This window comes from Aulonocara sp. 'chitande type north' Nkhata Bay, linkage group LG3 (genome assembly GCF_057382095.1).
Source record: "Aulonocara sp. 'chitande type north' Nkhata Bay isolate Kocher_YH1m ecotype deep benthic linkage group LG3, A_spYH_male_GT1.1, whole genome shotgun sequence".
Taxonomy (NCBI): Eukaryota; Metazoa; Chordata; class Actinopteri; order Cichliformes; family Cichlidae; genus Aulonocara; species Aulonocara sp. 'chitande type north' Nkhata Bay.
In genome coordinates, this window is record NC_141346.1 from 1,024,859 (window position 1) to 1,045,846 (window position 20,988).

General features: G+C 44.4%; 4 protein-coding genes across 6 annotated transcripts in view; all 4 read left to right on the top strand.

Annotated features, from left to right (window-relative positions):
• The window catches only part of LOC147333411 (H-2 class II histocompatibility antigen, E-S beta chain-like), a 147,645-nt gene that overhangs the window by 28,002 nt on the left and 98,655 nt on the right, over window positions 1-20,988 (top strand). The window lies entirely within an intron of this gene.
• Window positions 761-6,413, top strand: LOC147333413 (plasma kallikrein-like). Its single transcript, XM_086287718.1, has 5 exons — window positions 761-785; window positions 2,380-2,433; window positions 4,713-4,884; window positions 5,906-6,174; window positions 6,259-6,413. The coding sequence occupies exons 1-5, from the start codon at window positions 761-763 to the stop codon at window positions 6,411-6,413; spliced, it is 675 nt and encodes a 224-aa protein (XP_086143844.1).
• LOC147333414 (HLA class II histocompatibility antigen, DR alpha chain-like) lies at window positions 12,900-14,810 on the top strand. The gene is made up of 4 exons (XM_086267551.1): window positions 12,900-13,066; window positions 13,145-13,390; window positions 13,858-14,139; window positions 14,226-14,810. Exons 1-4 carry the CDS (start codon window positions 13,009-13,011, stop codon window positions 14,354-14,356), a joined length of 717 nt encoding a protein of 238 aa, XP_086123677.1. The 5' UTR covers window positions 12,900-13,008; the 3' UTR covers window positions 14,357-14,810.
• On the top strand, window positions 15,863-19,011 carry LOC147333415 (rano class II histocompatibility antigen, A beta chain-like). 3 transcript variants are annotated; one of them, XM_086267479.1, is made up of 6 exons: window positions 15,863-15,964; window positions 16,033-16,305; window positions 17,729-17,942; window positions 18,040-18,107; window positions 18,196-18,315; window positions 18,669-19,011. In XM_086267479.1, exons 1-6 carry the CDS (start codon window positions 15,910-15,912, stop codon window positions 18,692-18,694), a joined length of 756 nt encoding a protein of 251 aa, XP_086123605.1. In that variant the 5' UTR covers window positions 15,863-15,909; the 3' UTR covers window positions 18,695-19,011. The 3 variants fall into 3 exon arrangements, with proteins under 3 accessions (XP_086123605.1, XP_086123616.1, XP_086123611.1); XM_086267490.1 differs by having other exon boundaries at window positions 16,033-16,231; window positions 17,703-17,942; XM_086267485.1 differs by lacking the exon at window positions 15,863-15,964 and having other exon boundaries at window positions 16,166-16,305; window positions 17,772-17,942.

The window sequence follows — 20,988 nt, forward strand, 5'->3', positions numbered from 1 at the left end:
ATTGGGGGGTGTTCTTGTGTGGTAACCTGGACCTCTCCTCATCATACTTATTCAGTCAGTGTCCAGTTCTTTACCTGGCAGACACCCACCTGCTGTGCTGAAGACCCAGTTTGGAGAGCCAGCCTGCTGTGCTTAAACCTGAGTAGACATCCTGTGAGCAGAGTCGGCGTGTCACTAAACCAAATCAGAGGAAGACAAATAGAAATGCATGATGTATCAAGTGCTACACCTGGAAGAGACAAGCCCCGCATCCCAGGGAGGGAGAGGTGTCCCACCGAGGCCAAGGCCCAGCCAGCCCTGATCCACCCCACCCACCCACTAGTGACACACACACAGACATAGAGATGTACACACATTGAACCGCCCACCTCCTGTGGTGTTAATTTAACAGGATTATTTGTAACCTACAAAGTGTCATGTTTCTCTTAAAGTGTGCAGAACAACCAAAAACACGACAGTCACAAACTGATGAGGTCTGATCACAGTCTGTGTGGGCAATTTGCTTTCACCTGCTACTGCAGGGTCTGCTTTACAACATAAAGCACCATGAGGTGACTGTTGCTGTGATTTTGCTGTATAAATAAAATTGAACCTGCTCCAAACTTCCGTGCGTCGTGCATAACTGCAGTCAAAGAAGCACATGGACCAACGAGTCTGACCTGATTCTTTGGTGGGGCCCTGATGACTGTTAACAGGCGGAGCTCAACATACATTTCAGATATTTAAAGTCTAAGATGAGCTGAAACAGCTGCAGTGAACCATGGCTCTGCAGCAGTTTGTGTGCTGATCATTTTCTTCTGCAAATGTCATGGTTTGCTGTGTGGCAGGCAGGAGAAGGACCCAAGATGCAGACTCACAGACACGGGGATAAACTCAAAAAACACAGCTTTATTGCTGGCCACGAGAAGTAATACAAAATAACCTAAAACTGGGAAAACTAAAGCATGAGCTGTACAAGGAACCGAACCACGGGGAGAATTACACACAACATGAGGGAGAACGCGACGCCGAACAGAGGGAGATGCAGACAGAAATACACAGAGGGTTAACGAGGAAAGTGGGCACACACGGGGAACACAGCTGACACAGATAACCATAACGAGACAGGGCGGGGTGAACATAACACTGACGGGAGACGGGCAGAGTCAAACAGGAAGTACAGAGGTTCAGACAGGAGGAGAGAGAGCACGGGGAAAACACAGACATAACGGGCTGGGGAAACATGGAATAAAACATAAGGAGAGACGAGGGCTCACAGATACACAGAGGGGCACACAGGGGGTAAAAGCCACGAAGGGAAAACACTTAGGGAACAACACAACAGGGCAACTCAGGAACATGGCCTAAATAGGGAACAAAATACAAACATACAAGAAAACTAAGAATAGGACCATGACAGCAAAGATGAGATTTTTCTCATATTTTCTCACTGAGATTATATCAGGGTGGAAGAAGTGTGCAATGAACTAGAGGTTCAAATGTCGACTATTCTAACCCAAATGTTTCTCCTGGATACAAGGAGAGCGTCTGTTTAGTACTGATGTCATTGATTGATTGATGTCATTCAGCAGTGCTTCATGTTCACAGTAATCCACACGCTTTTATTTGATACCAACAGTTCTGTCGTTGACACAGTGCAGACATGTCGTGTTGTCATGTTTGTGAGTGTAGTGAGTACACTGTGAGAACATTGGTGAATTATTTGAGCTAAACGTTTGACACCCAAAGCAACAAGAGAGGTGACTCTGAGTTTGTCTCTGCAAAGATGTTGTTTTCTTTCTTTAAAACAAAGAAATGGGACTTAAAGATGAACTGGTAGGTTATTGACACCAGTCAGCATTAAAATGTTCTGTTTAGTATGTGATCAGTTCTCAAGTTAGACGAACTCACGGCCTTCGTCGCCTGCACTGACCTGTTTCAGTCAACCAGTAAGACGTCACAATAACCAGAACTAAAGGGTAAAGAGTTAATTACTTTAGTGACTGCTTAATAAATTAGGGGTTAATATGTTTGGTTGACAGTCTGATCATTTACAACATTAAGTGCATTAAATTATATCTCTAAGAGGACCTGCCCAGCGTCACCTGGCATGTGACTCTGCAGCAGAGCTCTGTTCGATTCATTTAGGAGGAGGAAGTCGTCCTCAGCGTGACCGTCTGATCGGTATCAAAGGAAACAGCACAAACTAGTTTCTGGCTGTTTCCAGTAAGGTTCCCCAGGCTGGGCCTCCCCATGCTCATAAGGCAAACGTTTTCTTGTTAGCTGTTTTAAACCTAAAGATTAACTGGCTCCCCTTAAAAATGTCCTGTTCAGTTTCTGATCAGTTCTTCAAGTTGGAAAAAACATCACTGCTTACTTTCACATGTTTTCTGTGAAGCAGTTTAACAGATTTGTCTGTTTTCTCATTTTCAGGTTGTCATTTGGATCAGCCCGGTAAGCATCCAAAGACATGTGAACCTTGTTCCTTCTGTCAGCTGTACAGTAGAGTTGGATGTCTCAAGACCGGTCTTGGTCTTGAGACCGGTCTCGAGACCACTTTTACGTGGTCTTGGTCTTGTCTTGGTCTCGACGGACTTTTGTCTTGGTCTCGGTCTCGCTGTTTCGGTCCTGCGTTCTCAAATCGACATAGTGTTCGGGAGATTTGGAGTCAACCATCAGCGGAGCGGGGGGGGGGGGGGCTTACTGGGCTTAAGCCCGGGTCATTTTTTCAGAAGCATGGGGGCTTTTGGAGTGTAATTTGTTAGTTAGATGCCTGACTGACAACTGTATAAAACAAAAACAACACACGAAGCACAGAGCGCACCGTCGTAAATTCCCCCTAATTTTGGTATGATCCGAGCTCAGGCACTAGGCGACTGAGCACAGCACCCATGTGAGCGAGGGGGGAGAAGCTGCTGCCTGCGAGTTTGCTGCAGACAGAGGAGAGTTTAAGTTTGACCAGGTACCAAAGCAAATCATTCGTACTGAACTAATAATGTAAATATGACGGTCAAAGGAGCTTGCAAAGAAAAGCGTCTGGACTTCTTTAAGTTGCTTGAAGACGTTTCACCTCTCATCCGAGAAGCTTCTTCAGTTCTAAGGTCAAATGGTGGAGAGTCCCAGATATAAACCTAGTGGGAGTTTCCCCCCACAGAGGGACAAAAGGACCCCCTGATGATCCTCTAATCGCCTGAGCCAAGGTGTGAAACTGGGTGTGGGCTCCAATCAGCCAGAGTTTCAGGTGTGTTCATTGTGAAACCTGGCCCCACCTTATCATGCGATTTCCTGAGATCAGATGGCCCAGGATGTGAGTGGGCGTTAAGGCGTCTGGGGAGGGATCTCAAAACTGGATTATAGATGGCAGAGAGTTGGTGTCGTAAACCCCGCCTCTGTTCAAAGATGGTCGCTCACAGTGGACATAGATGCTTCTTTCACTCCTCTTTCAAACCATCTGTCCTCTCTGTCCAAAATGTGAACATTGGCATCCTCGAAAGAGTGACCTTTGACCTTTAGATGCAGATGGACTGCTGAGTCTTGTCCTGTGGAGGTGGCTCTTCTATGTTGTGCCATGCGCTTGTGAAGTGGCTGTTTGGTCTCTCCAATGTAGAGGTCTGAGCATTCCTCGCTGCACTGTTTCTCTCTTTACTCTTAAAGTTAACAAACATGTTTTTTATATTTATCAATCTAAAAAAATAAACATTTAGTCTGATTTGATGTTACAATTAAAAAAGTGTTTGTGTTTTTATCTGAAGAGTTTGTAAATATCTGGTTTCAACTGTAGATTTGATGATGTTGGTATTTGGCTTGATTGTCAGCACAAAGAGGGAGAGAGATGAACAAGAGCAGGTGAGACACACATGTTAGTCAAATGGTTGTTTGCTAAAACTCATCAGAACATGTATCTCGTACCTAGTGTTTCTTTTTAGATGCCATTTGTTATTTTTCAAATTCTATATTTATTAAGTTCTGCAGCTTGTTTGCACAACAAGGATAAATAATTATATAAACTTTTCTGAATCTAAATAGTGTACTTTGGTAGAATTAAAATAAGTGTAGTGCAGGTCTATGATGATTTTTAGTGCTACTATCATCTAGTTCTGATTCTGGTTCTGTCTTGGTTAAGTCCTCAGTAGTCCTGTTTTAATTCCGGATCAGTTCTGGGTCTGGTTGAATTGGGGTTTAGTCCCTGTGTCTTGATACAGGCCCAACTTCGTTCTGCCTTGCTGCTTAATTAAAAAACTAGTTTAAGGTGTCCTGCATATGTATATATATATAGAATAGCATCTGGCTGCAGTTTAAAGACTTTTTTTGTCTCGGTCTTGGTCTTGGTCTCGTCTCGACTCAGTTTCGGTCTTGTCTTGGTCTCCATACCCTCTGGTCTTGGTCTTATCTTGGTCTCGGATTAGGCGGTCTTGACTACAAGTCTACTGTACAGTAATGACAACATGTGCACAGTGATCTCCACATTCGTTTCAGTGACACAGTGCGCTGACATCTGGTTTTTCTTTCATCTGTGAAATGATTTTGTCAGTAAAATCTTCCACTTTTCTGACACAGAGGAGGAAGATCTGTGGATCACATGTGCACCAGAGTCTTCAGATCCTTCTTAAAATAACATCCACATGAATGCCAGCGCTCAGGATGCACTGATCAGTGTTACCTCTGTCTCTGAGTGGTTTCATGTGCTGATCTGTGTACTCGCTGTTAAACTGTGCGGTCTTTTCTTTTCTCAGCATGTGGCAGCAGGGCTGTGAACAGCAGCAGCATCACAGGAGCTCATGATGCAGCACCAGGAAGTTGGCCCTGGTTCGCTGTCATAAACCTTTTTGTTGGAGGGTCCAGTGGTGTTTTAGGAGGGTCTCTGATCAACGACCAGTGGGTGCTGACAGATGCATATGCACCAACGTGAGTTACTGCTGCAAGTTTACGCTTTGTTGAGGAATAATATGATGGTGAAAGTGTAATATTTATGAGCAGTAAATAATTACTAGAGATATTTATTAAATGTTTTCTCACTTCTTTTGACATTTAAAAACGGGCTGTCTAAAATTAATCTGGATTACACTAATCTGGGCGATCGTGGCTCAAGAGTTGGGAGTTAGTTTTGTAATCGGAAGGTTGCCGGTTCGAGCCCCGGCTCCGACAGTCTCGGTCGTTGTGTCCTTGGGCAAGACACTTCACCCGTTGCCTACTGGTGGTGGTCAGAGGGCCCGGTGGCGCCAGCAGCCTCGCCTCTGTCAGTGCGCCCCAGGGTGGCTGTGGCTACAACGTAGCTGCCATCACCAGTGTGTGAATGACTGGATGTGTACAAATACAGGCCATTTAGAAACAACAAGCTGAACTGCAAAGCACAGAGTTGTCTCCACAACAATCAAACCAGATGCCACATTGATTTCATCTCATCCAAGACTATAAAGTACTTCCATAGATTTCATGGTGTTTTAGAAGAGTTCATTTGTCATAGTTGTGCTGTCAAATGAAAATATTGACCTCGTTCTGTCCATTGATGTCATAAGATGGTTAGCTTAGCATGAAAACTTTAAATGGCAAACCTGCTATTAAATACAACTACCTCTGTGAGGTCATCAATGAACACTGAAACTAAGATCAGGTGCAGCAATGCAAAGTGGGGAAAAGACTCAGTGAGGAAAAGTCGTTTGTTTTGTTTGTGTGCAGCTGTGATCAGCTGACCTCACGTCACAGTCACTGCTCAGTTCAACAACATGTAAACAGATGTTACTTGAGCTCTGTGGCTGATATCCACACCCTGTAAAGCTTTGATGTCTGCTAACCTTGATGCACTCTGACCACGCTCTGCACCAGTCCAACATAGAGCACCTCTGTAACCTTCACCACAGTGTTGTAAACTAACCAGTTTAACCTGCACTGACCTGTCTGATACTTTCATGCAACCTTTGAAAAACAGATTTTACCCGTCGGCCTCCATTAGCATGGTGGTCTATCTGGGCCGCAACAGCCACTCAGGTCCAAGCCCAAATGAAGTGAATCGCACAGTGGTAAACATCACCTGCCATCCTGGATTCAACTCGTCGACTCGTGAGAACGACATTTGTCTTCTGAAGCTGTCGGCTCCTGTCAATTTCACAGACTACATTCGGCCGATCTGCTTAGCCTCACAAAACAGCACCTTCAACAACGAGACCAGCAGCTGGACCATCGGCTTTAATTTCTTTGGTAAATCATAAAATATTTATTGTATTTTACAGCATTGTGTTGGAGTCTTTAGAAAAGCCTGATGTTTAAATTCTCTCCAACTAGGAAACAGCAATAACCTGCAGGAGGCAAACGTACCAATAGTGGGAAACAATGAGTGCAAAGCCAGATATCCAGGGATCACAGACAGCATCATCTGTACTAGAGAGACAGGTTCATGTTTGGTGAGCACAAGTTTATTTCTTATGATCTGTTGTTGACAGAGGGCGCCGATGATCCTTTCTGCTGCCCGTACAGTCCGCTGCAGTCTGCTACTGTCCTGTTTAGTGGCTGCTCCATACCAGACTGTGATGGAGGAGCACAGGACAGACTCAATGACCGCAGTGTAGAACTGGATCAGCAGCTCCTGTGGAAGACTGTACTCCCCCAGTTGTCTCAGGAAGTACATCCTCTGCTGGGTCTTTTTGAGGATGGAGTTGATGTTGGTCTCCCACTTCAGGTCCTGGGAGATGGTTGTACCCAGGAACTTGAAGGTCTTCACAGTTGACACAGGGCTGTCTGATATGGTGAGGGGGAGCAGAGTTGAGGGATGTCTCCTGAAGTCCACTGTCATCAGTTTTAAGAGTGTTCAGCTCCAGATTGTGCTGACTGCACCAGAGTACCAGCCGCTCACCTTCCTGCCGGTATGCAGACTCATCACCATCCTGAATGAGGCCAATGACGGTGGTGTCATCTGCAAACTTTAGGAGTTTGACAGCCGAGTTCTTGGAGGTGCAGTCGTTAGTGTAGAGGGAGAACAGTAGTGGTGAGAGGACACATCCTTGAGGGGGACCAATACTGAGGGACCGGGTTACAGAGGTGATCTCCCCCAGCCTCACTTGTTGCTTTCTGTCTGTCAGGAAGCTGGTGATCCACTGACAGGTAGCTGGTGACACGCTGAGCTGGGAGAGTTTGGAGGAAAGAAGTTCAGGCACAATGGTGTTAAAAACCGAACTAAAGTCCACAAACAGGACCCTGGCATAAGTTCCCGGGCGGTCAAGGTGTTGCAGGATGTAATGCAGCCCCATGTTCACTGCATCATCCACCACAGACCCGTGGCTCTGACATCTGTGGTCATGAAGTCATTTGAGCGCCTAGTTCTCTCCCATCTCAGGACCCTCACGGCCCCCCTCCTGGACCCCCTGCAGTTTGCATATAGAGCCAACAGGTCTGTAGACGACGCCATCAACATGGCCCTACACTTTATCCTGCAGCATCTGGACTCCCCAGGAACCTACGCCAGGATCCTGTTTGTGGACTTCAGCTCTGCCTTCAACACCATCCTTCCAGACCATCTCCAAGGCAAGCTTTCCCAGATGAATGTGCCTGATCCCATCTGCCGGTGGATCACTGACTTCCTGACGGACAGGAAGCAGCACGTGAGGCTGGGAAAGAATGTCTCGGACTCCCGGACCATCAGCACCGGCTCCCCTCAGGGCTGTGTTCTTTCTCCTCTGCTCTTCTCCCTGTACACCAACTGCTGCACCTCCACCCACCAGTCTGTCAAGCTAATCAAGTTTGCAGATGACACCACCGTTATTGGACTCATCTCGGACGGGGATGAGTCTGCCTACAGGAGGGAGGTTGAACGTCTGGTGTCCTGGTGCAGCCACAACAACCTGGTGCTGAATGCCCAGAAGACAGTGGAGATTATTGTGGTCTTCAGGAAGCACACAGCTCCACTCCCCCCCATCACCATGTCTGACACCCCCATCACCTCTGTGGACTCATTCCGCTTCCTGGGTACCACCATCACCCAGGACCTGAAGTGGGAGCCCACCATCACTTTCGTCATTAAGAAAGCCCAGCAGAGGATGTACTTCCTGAGGCAGCTGAAGAAATTCAACCTGCCAACACGGACGATGATGCAATTCTACACTGCAATCATCGAGTCCATCCTCACCTCCTCCATCACCGTGTGGTACGCTGGAGCCACTATCAGGGACAAACAGAGACTGCAGCGTGTTGTGCGCTCTGCTGAGAAGGTGATTGGCTGCAGACTCCCATCTCTGCAGGACCTGTACACCTCCAGGACACTGCGGCGTGCAGCTCGGATCTCAGCTGACCCTTCTCACCCTGGACACAGTCTGTTTGACCTGCTCCCCTCAGGCAGGAGGCTCCGGTCCATTCGCACCAGAACCTCTCGCCATAAGAACAGTTTCTTCCCTTCTGCTGTCGGACACATGAACAATAACCGTATGACTGTTCCCGCTACTAACACATGACCCTACGCTGTGTCACTGCATCATTCCATGTTTGGCACTGATCACCACCTGCACTCATGTATATATCTTTTTGCGTAGCACTTTTAATTCTTATTTTTATTTTTTCCTCTCTATTTAAGCGTTATCTGACAGTATGTTTGCACTGAAGTACCGCAGCAATTTCCTAATGTTGTAAACCTGCTCAACATTTGGCAATAAAACCCTTTCTGATTCTGATTCTGATTCTGACCTGTTTGCCCGGTAGGCAAACTGCAGAGGGTCCAGCTGGTGGCCTGTAATGTCTTTCAGATGGGCTAACACCAGTCGTTCGAAGGATTTCATGACCACAGACATCAAGGCGACAGGTCTGTAGTCATTCAGTCCTGTGATGGTGGGTTTCTTGGGAACAGGGATGATGGTGGAGCGTTTGAAGCAGGAGGGAACTTCACACAGCTCCAGGGATCTGTTGAAGATGCGAGTAAAGATGGGAGCCAGCTGTTCAGCACAGGTTTTGAGGCAGGAGGGTGAGACGCCATCTGGTCCGGGGGCTTTCCTGGGCTTCTGTTTCTGGAATAGTCGGCTCACATCCTGAGTGTGTATTCTGAGTTTCAGGGAGGAGGAAAGGGGGGTGAGAGGTGTGGTGGAGGTCGTTGAGTCTGGATTGGAGAGGGTGGTGGTGGTCGTTGAGTCTGGATTGGAGAGGGTGGTGGTGGTCGTTGAGTCTGGATTGGGGAGGGTGGGGGTGGTCGTTGAGTCTTGATTGGGGCGCAGGGTGAAGGGGGGAGAGGTGGAAGGTGTGTTGGGGGTCAATGTCTGAAGCAATGTCCCTGGGGAGGGGAGGGTGGGGCGTGGGAGTCTGTCCGTCTCAAACCTGCAGTAGAAAGTGTTTAACTCGTTGGCCAGGTCTTTGTTTGCTTCAATAGTGGGTGGGCGGCGTCTGTAGCTGGTGATTTCCTGCAGGCCCCTCCACACTGACGCTGGGTCGTTGGCTGAGAGCCGTTCTTCCAGCTTCTGGGAGTAGATGCTTTTAGCTGCTTTGATCTCCTTGGTCAGTGTGTTCCTGGCTTGCTTGTACAGGACCCTGTCACCACTTCTGTAGGCGTCCTCCTTGGCCTTACGAAGATGTTGAAGTTTAGGAGTGAACCATGGTTTATTGTTGTTGTATGTGCAAAAGGTCTTTGTTGGCACACACACGTCTTCACAGAAACTGATGTTTGATGTCACAGTGTCCGTCAGCTCATCTAGGTTCTCAGATGCAGCTTCAAAAACAGTCCAATCAGTGGAGTCAAAACAGTCCTGCAGTTCCTGCTTTGCTGCGTTAGTCCACTTCATCACAGTTTTGACTACAGGCTTCGCACGTTTGAGTTTTTGCCTATAAACTGGAATAAGATGGACCAGGCAGTGATCAGAATGTCCCAAAGCTGCCCGGGGCACAGAGCGATAGGCATCTTTTAGAGTGGTGTAGCAGTGATCCAGTATGATGTTGTCCCTGGTGGGGCAGTCTATATGCTGTCTGTATTTAGGGAGTTCGTGGTTTAGGTTTGCTCTGTTAAAATCCCCAAGAATAATTGTAAAGGAATCCAGGAATGTCCTCTCCAGGGTAGTAATCTGGTCAGCCAGCTCGCACAGTGCGTTGTTCGCGTTGGCCTGAGGAGGGATGTAAACTCCGACCAGCATGAAGGAAGAAAACTCCCGCGGTGAATAAAACGGTTTACAGTTGATGAAAAAACTTTCCAAGTGTTTCTGTAACACTGTGACATCAGTACACCAACCTTCATTAATGTAGAAGCAGACTCCACCACCCTTTGTTTTCCCTGAGAGCTCTGTTTCGCGGTCCGCCCGGTGAAGTTGGAAGCCCGGCAGATTTAAGACAGCGTCAGGGACTCGCTCACTGAGCCAGGTTTCAGTGAAGCAGAGGGCAGCAGAGCGTGCAAAGTCCTTGTTAGTCCGGTTTAAGAGCAGTAATTCGTCCACTTTGTTTGGAACAGAGCGGAGATTCATGAGGTGAATGGAGGGGAGTGCCGTGCGGAATCCTCGCCGACGTAGTTTCACCAGCGCACCAGCGTGACTCCCCCGTCTACGTCTTCTCCAGGAGCCACAGAGAGCTGCTGCGCCTCCAACTAAAATCGCCAAAAAACTTTCCGGGTTTGTGAAAAATGGATAAGAACTATAGTGAGACCACTGCCTGAACTGCCTGATGTTTTGCAGTTCATCTCTGGAGAAAGTGATGTGGTCTGAGTGACCAAAAGCGCAGAAAATAAACAGAAACAAGAAAAGTGCGAGAGAGCGCAGTGCTGAGGCTGCCATCCGCGGCGCCATCTTGGATCATAATATTCAATTTCAATCAAAAACAAATTAAATGATGGGGTTGAGTTTTGAAATTTACATTCATGTATGTGGAATTTCCCCAATAAGACGGAGCAGCCGAAGAGTGAACTGTCAAAAGTACTGAATATGACGTCACTTATTTATGTGCGAATGTTTAATAATTAAAGTCAGTCATATATCCACAAACACAACAAGCTGAAAGTCAGTGATATATGTATATGTGTGTGTGTATATATATATCTTATAATAATCTGACAATACTATAATATTGTCCATATTATATTTACATTACCACAGTGAGATGACTTTAGTCTCATGAATAACATCAGCTAATTGTTATTTACAAACTAATCACACACCTCTCACTTCCGCACTTCTCTTACTACTTCAAGCGTGCGGTCTCTTAATTGGGACACAGCCAGTGTGTTTGTTTTGATTCGTGGCCTTCTAACATGGCGCCGGGATCCCACAATGCACTGCGGCGTGACGTCAACTCCAAAGCCCTTTAATCCATAATGTAAATATAATATGGCCAATATTATAGTTATTGTCAGAGTATTATGATATATTACAGCAGTGAGTGAACTCTGTGCCTCTGAGCTTCAGTAAAGATTCAAGTTGCAGTTATTTATATTTCCTGTCACCTTAAATCTTCACTCAAAGACAAGTATCTGTGACAGTGTGTATACAGATGTGTTATATATAAGAGACAAATATTGTTCGTTTAATATGTTGGTACTAAATTTGGCTCAATGCTTACATACATGTGTAAAAAGCAAATGTAGGAGCTGTGATAACTGTGTCTGATAGAATGAAGAGTCGACTGATATATGAAATGTTCCTTTATTGGGTGAGAAAATCAGACCATGTCATAACTGCTGTAAGTCACACAGAATAGATATCAGAGCCTTAAACAGGCTGACGTCTGCTAAATGGGTCAAACTGGGCAGAAAGTCTACAAACACATAACATCCTTATAGAATATGATGTAACACTATAGATCAACTTAGCTCAGAATATATAAAGCATATAAACAATTACAGCAATATGATGCAACAAACACAGCAGCTACTGATCCAAAATACTCAAAGCTTCATAGAACTGAAACCAACATTTATTTTTAGCTCCATCCTGCTGCTGATACAGACTTTAGGTTTCTGAATGTTAAACTTGTTGCTGCCTTTCATAGTGTGTAACTTGAAGGCCCTGAGTACTCTGAGTACTTTCTCCCACACTGGAAACACTGGGATGATCACATTATTTGAACATTACCTAATAAGACTGATTCAGCACAGACAGTTATGTTAAACTTTCCTAGCAGTCCTTCACAAACAGGGAACAGTCTGTCTATTCTCTCCATCTGTCAGCTGCTGCTGGAGAACACTTCAGATTGGGACAGCCTTCGTAGCGTCGCTGTGACGTAATAGGTCCCAAAATGTGTACTCGAAGCGTGCGGACGCTAAATTGGGACACAGCCAATGATCTGAGATGGACTGACTCACCTGTCACACCTGCACAGGTGAGCTGTGTGACAGCAAAGAGCTGATTGGCTGATTATCAGCAGAGGAAACAGGAAACACTTTAAACTCCTCCTCAGCTCTAACTCAGCTGCTCCTCTGACAGCAGGTTATGATCAATAATCACTCTCTGAAAGCTGATCAGGTTATTGTAGAGGTGTCAAACATAAGGCCCGGGGCCAGAATCGGCCCAGTAAAGACTCTGGTGGACCTGCTGGATGCATCTACAACATATGATGGAGGCGTAAAGTTTTTGTGTCTGTAAAAGTTTCCTGCTGACAAACACAGCTGTGACTCTCACTGTCACAGTAACACACATGAACTCAGGTGTGTTTTAAACTGTAAACTATTTAAATAACACATGAAGTCATATTTCACAGTGTTTGTAAACAAACTGAATCATTTTATTAAAATAAAGTTGGTTTTATTTTGAAAATCCTCAGAGTGGAAACTGATCGGGCTGAACTTTATTTTGAAGAGTCTATAAATATTGATTATTGATCGGTGCTGTGTGTGTCAGATCGTGTTCACCTCCAGCTGCTGTCTGCCTGGACACTGATGACATCATGAGCTGTGAGCTCTGTGATTGGCTGCTGTGTGTTAGAGCTCAGCTGCACTTTCAGTCACTCACAGACTCTCACACACTCTGTGAGGTTCACACACACTCACACGCACACACACACACACACACACACACACACACACACACACACACACACACACACACACACACACACACACAGAGTTTAACTGTCAGAGAGCTGCTGATGAAGATGAAGGAGCTGCTCCTCTTCCTCTCCTGTGTCCTCTGTGTCTCTGCTGACGGTGAGTTTGTCTCTGTAAACAGCAGCTTATTGATCAGGTTATTGATCAGGTCACTGATCAGTGTTTGATGTGTTTCAGCTCTGCACGGTGACATTGGTATCAGTGGCTGTTCAGACTCTGATGGAGAGGTGATGTATGGACTGGATGGTGAAGAGATGGCCTACGCAGACTTCAACAAACAGGAGATGATCTACCCTCAGCCTCCTTTTATTGATCCTTTCACTTACTCAGGAGCTTATGAAGCAGCTGTGGCTTTTCAACAGATCTGCAGAGAGAGCATGAAGCGTGTTGGTAAAGGCATGAAGGACTTCCCTCCAGAACAGGGTGAATAACACCTGTCTCACCTCACCTGTGTTTACCTGCACGCTCTGTAGAGTAACACACTGATGACATCATCAGCACTGATTTACTTTGTCCAATCAAACACAGCCAGCTTCAACCTGATTAAATATAAGAAATAATTCCACCTTAAGCACATTCAGACTGATCATGTGTACAGAAACACTGACATGTTTATATTTGTGTTCATGTTTCAGTATTTCTGAATGCAGTATTCTGCATTTACTGCAGATCACAGTTTATTTTTATTTTCCTCCTTTTAGTTCCTCTGAAGCTGAACTGAGTCTGTCTGTAGTTTAACTTCATGATTCTGACCTCACTCTAGCTTCTCTCACACAGACAGTGATGACATCATCTGACTGAACACCTGAACATTTTATTGATGTTTATTAATAAATAAATAAAGTCACCAGCTGAAGCTCTGATCCTCTGCCTGATGTGTTTGTGCACAGATGCTCCTTCAGGTGTGATGATCTACACCAGAGATGAGGTGGAGTTTGGAGAGGAGAACACTCTGATCTGTCACGTGACTGGTTTCTATCCTGCTCCTGTCAACGTCTCCTGGACCAAGAACGGACAGAAGGTCACAGGATCCAGCATCAACACTCCCTATCCCAACAAAGATGGGACCTTCACCCAGATCTCCAGACTGCAGTTCACCCCACAGCTGGGAGACGTGTACAGCTGTGCAGTGCAACATCTGGCCCTGACAGAACCACTGACCAAGATCTATGGTGAGAAAACTTTATTTAAACCCAGAGCACTGACAGAGGTACAGAGGTGGTGAGGTTCATGTCTCTCTGTGTGTTTGTGTCTCCAGATGTGGAGGCCTCTGGTCAGTCTGATCCAGGTGTTGGACCTGCAGCGTTCTGTGGAGTGGGTCTGACTGTGGGTCTGCTCGGTGTGGCTGCTGGAACCTTTTTTCTCATCAAAGGAAACGAGTGCAGCTGATTGGCTGACAGTGATGATGTCATCAACATTATATAATGAGCTCATAATCAGTGTGACTGTCCTGTATGTAAGTGTGCAGAGTTCACCTGTAATGAACATCTGATCCCTCTGTCCTGTCTGCTTCCTGTTTACCTGCTTCACCTGCTTAGGGTTAGTTATGTATGAGCTGTTCTGTGTGTCATCATGTGTGTCAATAAAGTTTAACTCTGAATTCAAAGCAAAGCTACTTTTAGCCGCCCTCCCCCCACAGCTCCACATGTTCGATCCAGCAGATGTTACCTGGACTCTGTTCCTGCCACAAAAACAAAGAAGATAAAAGTCAAATTAATGTTGCTGAAATCAGTTTTATCTGAGCTCAGGTGATCATCTGTGTGTTCATAAACTGCTATAATGACTCAATGTTTATCAAACTGTGTTTCGGGTTGTTATGTATCAATAAAAACATCTGGGTAATAAACACAAACCTGTGTGAGATTGTTCTTTGTGTGTCTTTACAAATATTCATGGATCCATTTCACTCTGTGTGGTTTGAGTCAGGTGTGTCTCAAATTCAAATTCAAATTCAAATTTTATTTGTCACGTACACAGTCATACACAGTACGATATGTAGTGAAATGCTTGGACAACTGCTCAGTGGGTTCATGTTTTTAGGTTCTGCTTCCTGTTCATAATCATGTGACTTCATTGGTCACAGAAAAAATTCCAGCTTTTAAGGAAGATTTCAGCTCAAACACGCAAACAGTTTAATGAAGGAATCTGTGTCAGACTGAGCTGTAACTCATCCGTGTGTTTCACAGCAGAGATTCACTGACTGATCATAATGCAAAACAAAGATGTAAAACTACATATGTGATGGATTTAAAATAGATTTGAACCTTCACTCTGAGTGTAACACAGTGAAATGTGATTCAGCTGCTCTTAAGCCTGAAATAATAAATCTGTAAATGATGACATCACACTTCACATTAATTAGAAAACATGCCTGATTTCATGTTTGAGACGTATTTTCAGTCCAATATCCATGAGATCTGTGCTGTTCATACAGAAGAATGTCAGAGCTCCACGGACGTGTTTCACAATAAAAGTGTTTCTGTTCTTTTAGGTTGAAAGAGACAGGAAGTGTGAGTATAAACAGCGTAATGCAGTAAATTCAATTGATCAAAAGTACTGAAAGTGACTGGATTGTTTTATTGATTATTAAACAGGAGGAAATTATTATTTGCATTAATATTACAGCAGGGCTGTCGTCAGTGGTTGGTTCAATGTGTTTGCAGAAAGTTAGATTCCAGCTCTGACTGTGGAACATACATGAAAACAGAAGGTTTTCAGTGCAGCAGAGAGGAAAGGTGCTGATGACATCACAGAGTGCCGATCTCTGCTTTTAAAGCTTTAATGGACTCTAACTCACTCAGGATGATGAAGAGTGTGAGGTGTGAGCTGGCGTCACAGAGTTCTTCCTGGTAACAGATGATGCTGTGGTCATGTGACCTGTCCTCTGTTTTTAGAGCAGCTCTCAGTCAGACTGAGTCAGTTTGTCAGGAGAACTCAGGAACATGGCTTCATCCTTCCTCTGCCTCAGCCTCCTCTTCATCAGCCTCAGCACAGCAGGTATGATCGATATACTCATAAATGATCATTAATACACTGATGTTCTGTGTGGTTCTGTTTGTCCTCAGATGGATTCAAAATGTATTGGGTGAATCGCTGTAACTTTAACTCCACTGAGCTGAAGGACATCGAGTACATCGTGTCTTACTATTTCAACAAGATCGAGTACACCCGGTTTGACAGCAGTGTGGGGCACTATGTTGGATACACTGAGTACGGAGTGAAGAACGCAGAGTACTGGAACAATCTACCAGGAGAGCTGGCTAGATGGAGAGCTGCGAAGGAGACGTACTGCCAACACAACATTGGTAACTGGTACAGCAACCCTCTGTCTAAATCAGGTGAGTGTGCTGGTCTGTGTGACATCATCAGGTGTTCATGTTACTCTGAATCATTCATGATGGACTCACAGCTGCAGGTCAGACTCTGGTGATCAATAACTGTAATAAATTACTGACTCTGAACACTCTAACCTCAGTCTGTGGCGCTCCCTGCTGGTGAAACAGGCAAACTGCAGCTGTTCATTATAACGCACTGATGATATTCATTTGTTTGTTTGTTTTTTTACTTTTTGAGCTGAAAAATCGTCCACGTTTGTTTTCTAATATTTTCATATAAATATTTGTAACAGCATGAAGCATCTTTACAGGTTAATAAAAAAACCTTTCATTCTTTTCTTCTAATTCATTGATTTTAAATCAGATATATCCTAGAAACACTGATGTTTGTTTCAAGCTGTCTGCAGTCTATTGATTCTGACTTTCAGAGCTTGTGTAGCAGCTTCACACCTGCACACATTTACAGCTCAGATCTATGACTCAGTGTAACAGTGGAGCTATTCAATATGATGAAAGATTATCATGATAACACACACACATAAACACGACTGCTGTTATTTAATCTGTGTGTGAAGTGTCTCACTCTTTGCAGCATCTCTGCAGTAAAGTGAGCTAAAGTGCTGAAACATGAATCATCTGCTGTGCTGACAGGCTGACTGATCAGTGAAATGTAAACACACACAACCTGTGAGCTGTGTAACATGAGGTTAATAATTCATGTGTTCCAGTGTGACTGTAGTTCATACAGTCAGCTCCCAGCAGCAGCAGCTCAGAGAAACATGGGGCGAACCAGCTCAGACCTCCTGTGGAGGGGAAGCTGTCTGATAGTGCGAAGTCATCCTGTGTGTTCTGCTTTTGGGTTATAGATGGTTAGAAGTGCACCTAATGCAGCATGCATGCTGAACCACACGAGCAGGCTGTTTACAGACTGTTTAAGCAGTAACTTCCTCTCTGAGTGTGACGGTGTGACCTCACAGAAGGAAACATGTGAGAAGTTTCCTCCATCAGGCTGCAGCTCTTCTCTGACCCATCTGTGTGTGACCGGTTACAAATATGATTAATTAAACAGGCAAAGCGCCCCCTGCAGGCTCTGGATGGTACAGTCTGATCAGAGTGACCCTTGGCCTCGCTCACCACCACTATCACCATCTCCTCCACCATTGTTGTTCAGCCTACAGTTGTTCATGCCTACACCCAAACGTAATGAAGCAGCAACCAATGTAACACATTCATTAATCAGCTGCTGTGAGTGTTTAGCTATAACAAAGTGTATCTAACAATAATACATTATTTGTACTTCATAGTTTCTGCTCATGAATCAAACAGCTGGATGAGCAGAAATTCAAACTGGGACCAGCTTATATGTGACTCTGCTGTTGACAGTATCTTTATTAATGCACATATATACAATCATACTGTCTTCCAGCTAAACCCTATGTCAAACTTCACTCTATGACACCTGCTTACAGTCAGCATCCTGCCATGTTGGTCTGCAGCGTCTATGACTTCTACCCCAGTAAGATCAAAGTGAGCTGGCTGAGAGATGGACAGGAAGTCACCTCTGATGTCACTTCCACTGAGGAGATGGCAGATGGTGATTGGTACTACCAGACCCACTCACACCTGGAGTACACACCCAGGTGAGCATCATAATCCATGGAAACAGACTTTTAATATGAAGTCTGGACTAAAATTTAAAAGTTTAAGATCTGAGAGTCACTGATGTTTGTGTTGAAGGTCTGGAGAGAAGATCTCCTGTAAGGTGGAGCACGCCAGCCTGGAGAAACCTCTGATCACTGACTGGGGTAAATACCTGTCTGTATCTACACACCTGTACACACCTGTACACACCTGTACATACCTACCTGTCTGACTCTCACCTGTGTGACTCAGATCCCTCCTCGTCCATGCCTGAGTCAGAGAGGAACAAGCTCGCCATCGGAGCCTCAGGACTGATCCTGGGTCTGATCTTATCTCTGGCTGGATTCATCTACTACAAGAGGAAGGCCCAAGGTCAGAACTCCCACTCACAGACCAGTTCATACCTGAAACCAGTTTAGACCAGTCTAAATCTCAAACCACAGTATATGAGTCTACAACTGGTTTGGATCATCAGTATTTTTCATATATAGATGTTTCAGGCAGGTTTAGATCAGTAGTGTTTATTTCAGACAACTGTTAGTTACATTAATGTTTCAAACACAGGTTCTTCCTTTTTTGGTTTTTAAAGAGGACTCTCAGACCTGGTCCAAGCTCTTAAACATGAAACTTTACTGAATCATTGCCATTGATCTGTAAAAAAGAACAGTCTCCATGGTTTGTTTTCAGAGTGTTGGTGACTGTGTCCTCGTCTCTTCTTCTTTCAGGTCGTATCCTGGTTCCCAGTAACTGAGACTGGATCCTGGTCCTGGTTCTGTCTGATGAAAAGCTGCTGCTTCCTGTGTTCAGACTGATGATGATGATGATGACCTCTGTCTGGACTCTGATCCAGGACCATCTCAGTGTTGTTGATTGTTGTGATTTCACTGGGATGGTCCTGGATCAGGTCTAATGTAGACTCTGCTGTTTGATGCTTTACCTCTGCTGTTTAATCCATGTAATGTAATCCCTGTAATCCACGTCTCTGAATGATTTGGGTGTTTCTGCTGTTCTGATTACCATAGATGACAGATTTTTACTGGAGGTCATTGTTCCAAAATAAATGACTCAAACTTTGAGCTGTGTGTTTGTTTACCTGCATCCTGTTAATGTCACACTGAAGAGTTTGAGGTCGGGGAGATGTTCCGCACACCCTCACACTAACCATTTCCCCAAAGGGCCACATCAGTTGGGGAATGCATCACCAACAGTCAAGCTCATTTGATCTCTGGCAGATCACCTGGTTCTTTTCAACAGATCAAATATGGAAGCATCTGATTTTTATCCCCACTATATTAATTAAAACTAAGAACTCATTATCTCGGCCTAGAAATGAACAATCAGCATTCTGTGTGATGCACTTTCTGTGATCTCAAACATAACTAGAGAAAGTCTTGGAATTCCTTCAGTTTTTTAGACTAAAACTACTATTTCCACCAATGAACCTGCAGCTCGCTTGCTTTTAAATGTCACTTTCCTTGGAAAGAAAACTATTGTAGATGGTTGGACTTCAAAGGAAACCAGAAATCTGCATCAGTTATTAAAAAGCTTACTGGTGCATCTCTAAACAACTGAGTATAAATATAATAGCCAACACTACACATGATTTATTGCTCGATTGCTGCTGTTTTAATGTTCAGATAATGATGTGAGGTCAAAATGATGAAGTCCAGATTTCTGGGTGGATATGATATAAATTAAACCAGGCGTGAACATTTTATTAAGAAGGCCGGGGTTTATCTAACAAACCTGAATGTATTACAGGATTAAAGCCAAGATAGATCACAGGATATCAGTTTGTATACAGCAATGAATGTCAGCACTTACTTTGTTCAAAAAAAAAAAGTTTAACACTGAAGTGTTTGAAACAGTTTCAAATAGGCATTTGAAACAGGAAAATATTTAATTGAAACATATTTCACTAAGAAATTTAATAAAGTTACATTTGATTTGGATGTAATCAGGTAATGTTTTCTATCCATCAAGCTTTGCATCACGTGACATAAAAGAAGAAATGTCAAATATTTTTGGAAACTTAAGACAGAAAATATTTAGTTATTTCCAATGAATACAATAATGGTATTACAAAAATAAAAACAGCATTGGGGCACTCTTTAACAGAAAATATTCACAGAAAATCCAAATCGAATGAATCTAAAATCTATACAAACAATTCAAACATGACCCTGATTATTTTATATGAGCTGTATTTAAAATAAAAAGATTAAAATATTAAAATGTGGAATAACCTGATGGTGAAGAGATCAATAAACTCACAATCTTATGTTTTAAATCAAATGGTTGTTGGAACTGTGAATATGTCACAGTGTTTGAAACGGACTCATGCACAGACCAGGAGTCTTGGCAAAAGAGACAGTGCGTTTATTTACAGTGAGACACCAGGTGAGTATGCAGTTTGGCAGGGAAAAGGGTCCGGGGCGCCAGGGTCCAGGGAAACAGATTAATCTTATACAAGCTCCTCTCCTCGCCAGATTCCAAAACACACACACTCGCTCGGGTCCAGGATCTACACACACACACAGAAAGATGTCCAGGGGTCCGTTCTTCGTACCTCGCTTACTACATCCAAGATCAAATCATCGCGCCAACTCTGAGCTCGCTATCCCGGTTCCCCGAACACACCTGTTGTTGACGATTAGTACAGCTGGATGAAGTAATGTGAGATCACTGGGTGGCTTAACAGGGGCTACGCATCGATAGTAGAAACATTGATCGGCAACCCTTTGACTGGTCGGCGAAAATGTCGAAGGGGCGTGCTCGGTATTTTTCGGCAGCAGAGCAAGAACTCTTGAGTGAGGGATTTCAGGAGTTTCAGAGTTTAATTAAAACGCAAGGGAACACTGCAAAGGCTGCAAAAGCAAGGAGAGAGGGCTGGCAGAAAGTTGCTGACAAATTAAACTCAGAAGTAATTTAATAATAATAATAATAATGGAGTGGATTGATATAGCGCTTTTCAAGGCACCCAAAGCGCTTTACAATGCCACTATTCATTCACTCTCACATTCACACACTGGTGGAGGCAGCTAC

What these genes read in the sequence shown, in the direction of transcription:
- LOC147333413 (XM_086287718.1), top strand. Translation starts at nt 761, where the DNA reads ATGGCTCTGCAGCAGTTTGTGTGCT. An exon ending in ACAGATGCATATGCACCAAC is followed by an intron (nt 4,885 to 5,905) that starts GTGAGTTACTGC and finishes TTTGAAAAACAG; the next exon opens with ATTTTACCCGTCGGCCTCCA. An exon ending in CATCGGCTTTAATTTCTTTG is followed by an intron (nt 6,175 to 6,258) that starts GTAAATCATAAA and finishes CTCTCCAACTAG; the next exon opens with GAAACAGCAATAACCTGCAG.
- LOC147333414 (XM_086267551.1), top strand. Translation starts at nt 13,009, where the DNA reads ATGAAGATGAAGGAGCTGCTCCTCTTCCTCTCCTGTGTCCTCTGTGTC. An exon ending in GGACTTCCCTCCAGAACAGG is followed by an intron (nt 13,391 to 13,857) that starts GTGAATAACACC and finishes GTTTGTGCACAG; the next exon opens with ATGCTCCTTCAGGTGTGATG. An exon ending in ACCACTGACCAAGATCTATG is followed by an intron (nt 14,140 to 14,225) that starts GTGAGAAAACTT and finishes TTGTGTCTCCAG; the next exon opens with ATGTGGAGGCCTCTGGTCAG.
- LOC147333415 (XM_086267479.1), top strand. Translation starts at nt 15,910, where the DNA reads ATGGCTTCATCCTTCCTCTGCCTCAGCCTCCTCTTCATCAGCCTCAGC. An exon ending in ACCTCTGATCACTGACTGGG is followed by an intron (nt 18,108 to 18,195) that starts GTAAATACCTGT and finishes TGTGTGACTCAG; the next exon opens with ATCCCTCCTCGTCCATGCCT. An exon ending in CTACAAGAGGAAGGCCCAAG is followed by an intron (nt 18,316 to 18,668) that starts GTCAGAACTCCC and finishes TTCTTCTTTCAG; the next exon opens with GTCGTATCCTGGTTCCCAGT.